The following is a 3,835-nucleotide window of genomic DNA, read 5'->3' as shown; positions in this document are numbered from 1 at the left end:
TTATAGACTTCTTATGTGAAGTTTTTAAATCAAATCACTAAGAGTAATTTATAACAAAAATGCATTTCTGTTTTGAAGAGTTATGTCGAGATGATGAAATAAAGATATTGTAATTGTGTGATATTGCATGCTAAATGAGATTCAATTGTTTTTTATGTATTTGACGTTTTATAAGTATGCTATACTTGCATAGTTTATTATTTTATAGGTTATCGAGCTAAACATATTTGAACGATACACGGTTGACCCAAAGAAAATCAAGCTTTGAGTGGTTTCATGCGCCCTCTGGAGTTCTGTAAAAATATTTTTCAAGTTTGGCCAGACATTGATGATGAAACCCTTAAATGACCCTAAATGACTAAACGTAATGACACAACTGTATCTATATATTGGACTACAAGGGATGAATGGGAACTATTGATAAATCTATATATGGAACTGAAAAATCATATTTTAATGACAGAACGAATAGGCCAAACTGTGACAGATAATCAAACAAGTTTACAAACAACCTTGTTCTTGGGTCTTCTGAACATCCACACATTGTAGAAGGAACAGAAAATCATCCCTGTGATATTTCACAATACGCCATTTCACATTTCACATTTCACAAAAAATAAATACTTTTCATTTTTGCAGTGACTGATAAATGTTTCAAAGCGTAACTCAAAATAAAGCTTATAGAAACAACTCACCAGAAATCGTTAGTAATATTCTGGTTAGATTGAAGCATTTCAAAATGTTTCACTATTAAGAAGTAACTTCAGAAAACCTTCACTGTTTTAGGATACCCGCTCACGCCGACAAAAAACAACCAAACATTTTAAATAGTGAAATACATGTATTTATTCTGTAACTGGATACATTTTTACAATACATGTTTTACCCTATCAGCCTTCAACAAAAACTTGGAAAATGTACAGATTGAATGACACCAACAACTTTTGGTAGCCAGTGTAAAACGCACGTCGTCACAGCTGCAGGAGGAGGAGGACGGAGCAGTATTTACATGGCAAACAGAATGAGGAAAGCCACCATCAAACAGAAGAGACCCATAGCCTCAGACAGGGCAAACCCCAAGATAGCATATGAGAACAACTGCTGCTTCAGAGATGGGTTCCTGCGGGCGAGAAAGAGAGAAAGACAGAGCTCAACAAATGTCTGACACAACACACCTAATCTAAAGATGTCAAATGTAATCTTTGAACACGTTTTAGATCATTAGTTCTCAACTATGGCCCGCGAGATCCACTTTCCTAGAGTTTAGCCCCAACTCTGATAAAACACCTGACAAGCTAATCAGCGTCTTTAAGAATAAATGCGCTCAACTTAATGAGGTGCTGCGCAAATCTATCAGCGTATGAGATTTAAGCACCGCGAGGTGTTTTATATCAGAGTTGGGGTTAAACTCAGCAGGAAAATAGATCTTGCAGCCAGAGTTGAGAACCACTGCTTCAGATGATACGACCATGTTGCAAAGCGATCTGAACCATGCTCTGGGTGAAACCATTTGTTATCAGATTCACAACTCAAATCAGAGGTCCAGTCTACCTGGCATATCCGATAATGAGGCTGCCGAACACTGTTCCGATTCCAGCACCAGAACCAGCCACTCCCACGGTAGCAGCACCAGCACCGATGAACTTGGCAGCTGTGTCGATGTCACGGCTTACTGCGCTTGTCTGGAAACCCCGGACTGTGACCTGGGAAAGGGCGGACTGTGGCAGGAAGGCTGGGCTGGCCTATAACAACACGAATCAAAATGAATACCAAACTACACACAGCGATGCTCCAAGATGCAACTGCATTCAAGCAACACATTTAATCAGTATGTTTGACCTCTGATTCAAACCAATAACATTCGCTCTACTAACACAACGTTCTAGCAAGAGGGCTGTATGAACATGTTAAGGATGGTACATTTGAAAAATTGCAGTTTTATGCAACAATTTCATAATACACATTTAGTTCCTGAAGCTCAACTGGTAGAGCATTGCAGTAGCAGATGCAAAGATCATGGGATCGAATCCCACAAAACTAATTCATACTGATAGTGTACAAGTGGCTTTGGATAAAGCGCCTGCAAAAATGCATTGCATACAAGATGAAAAACCTTGCAAGTCAATTATAAAAGGTCTTAAAACACTTTTTACAGACAGTTAACACACAAATGTGTAATTTGGCATGTAGATCTTAAAAACAAGTAGGTTTTGTTTACAAACGAGCCAAATCAGCTCTGGCCTCACCTCTGCAGAGTTGACATCTGGCCTGGAGAGCAGAGAGGCAGACAGTGGTCTGTACAGAGCCCTTGAGCCAGAACGGACCTGAAAAACAACAAAAACACCAGATTAACACTTGAGAAGTGTAAAAAAAACACACTGTCCTTCTGTACTGCACTTTACACTTGAATTAAGAGAGTGTCACTACATCCAACTGTATTCGATTCATGTCAAACATAAGTATATGTGTAGTGTTCAGCTTTGACAATTATTTATCAAACGTCATGATTAGCAAAAACACCTAAATACGTTTGAATACATAAAGTCTGTGTCCACTCCAATGTCAGAGGACACCAATACACAAGGACGTGAGCAATGACAAACTTTTCTCCTAAAGCTCGATCTAAACCTTTATAAGAACTTTGTTTTAATTTCAACATCTCGCTGACAATGAAACACAAGGGTTTGCTGTCAGATTTGTATGACCTTGACTTTACTTGAATAGCAGTTCGGATTAGCATTAGCAACTATTAGCTATCCAATGACATTTTTAACACAATGACAATTGAATTATGGGATAGAGAGAGGTTTGGTTTTGATGCAGAACATCACGTATACAGTCAATACATCAACGTCAAGTGCAGTGCAGCACAGGCCTAATGCGTTATACGAAAGGAATCCCTCAGCTGCGCATTTCCATCGCATTAAATCCTTTAAATAAATCATACTCACCAAGGCGGGTGTGGATACGAACTTCGCACAGGCGTACATGATTATTTGAGCTCGTTGAGTGAGGTGAGGAATAAACCCGCGTCTGTCTCTGTGGAGAAAAGCGGACAGTTTAAGGTCAATGCAATATCAGGCCGTTCGGAAAGCTGACTGACACTAAATAGCTTCTCTCGCGGAGACACTTTTATCAGTAGAATATGAAATACACCGAAGGATGCAAGTTTATGAATCAGAACTGTAATGATGGTTGAAGATTGTGATGATTTAGCTTCACCGGCTCCGGTTTAGCTCTCCTTCACTTACCCGGCTGCAGAGGTCGAACCGCTGAGGAGCTGCTGCGCATGCGCGACCCTCTCTTTAATAAAGTACCCGGATGCCCGCGTGACGCGCTGAAGGTCATTCAATAGTGCTTTATTTAAAACCGATACAACGACAAATAATGTATAAAACTTTAATATAAGAGTTTTAATGATACACATTTAAAGATACATGGAGATCTTCAGGTTTTAATAGATGTGTGTAGATCAATTCCACAATGGTCATTGCAAGCTGGGTAGGGCTTTCTTGATTGGTACTTAAATGGTTTGGGTCATACCTTAAAGGGAGAGGTTACTATGTGAATATAGGCAACCATAAATCTGACTGGACACCCATGACTTGTGGTGTTCCACAGGGCTCAATTCTTGCTCCGCTCCTCATCAATTTGTATATGCTCCCAATTGGCCAAATAATGAAAAAGTACCAAATTGCCTACCACAGCTATGCAGACGACACTCAGATCTATCTAGCCCTCTCACCCAATGACTACAGGCCTATTGACTCTCTTTGCCAATGCATTGATGAAATTAACAGCTGGATGTGTCAAAGCTTCCTTCAGTTAAATAAAA

At 39.6% G+C, this 3,835-nt stretch overlaps 1 protein-coding gene across 1 annotated transcript; it reads right to left on the bottom strand.

The window, feature by feature from the left end:
- Positions 1-821: 821 nt before the first annotated feature.
- atp5mc3b (ATP synthase membrane subunit c locus 3b) lies at positions 822-3,318 on the bottom strand. Its single transcript, XM_056750415.1, has 5 exons — positions 3,252-3,318; positions 2,952-3,039; positions 2,247-2,324; positions 1,552-1,742; positions 822-1,120 (listed from the first exon to the last, which is right to left on the bottom strand). Exons 2-5 carry the CDS (start codon positions 2,988-2,990, stop codon positions 1,006-1,008), a joined length of 423 nt encoding a protein of 140 aa, XP_056606393.1. The 5' UTR covers positions 2,991-3,039; positions 3,252-3,318; the 3' UTR covers positions 822-1,005.
- Positions 3,319-3,835: the final 517 nt, after the last annotated feature.

This window comes from Triplophysa dalaica, chromosome 6, assembly GCF_015846415.1.
Source record: "Triplophysa dalaica isolate WHDGS20190420 chromosome 6, ASM1584641v1, whole genome shotgun sequence".
Classification (NCBI taxonomy): Eukaryota; Metazoa; Chordata; class Actinopteri; order Cypriniformes; family Nemacheilidae; genus Triplophysa; species Triplophysa dalaica.
The sequence above is the reverse complement of the archived record's forward strand: the minus strand, read 5'-3'. Positions and strand labels throughout refer to the sequence as shown.

Coding starts and splice junctions, on each gene's coding strand:
- atp5mc3b (XM_056750415.1), bottom strand. CDS start 2,990: ATGTACGCCTGTGCGAAGTTCGTATCCACACCCGCCTTG. Junction 2,325..2,951: donor TCGTATCCACACCCGCCTTG/GTGAGTATGATT, acceptor GTTGTTTTTCAG/GTCCGTTCTGGCTCAAGGGC. Junction 1,743..2,246: donor CAGATGTCAACTCTGCAGAG/GTGAGGCCAGAG, acceptor GTGTTGTTATAG/GCCAGCCCAGCCTTCCTGCC.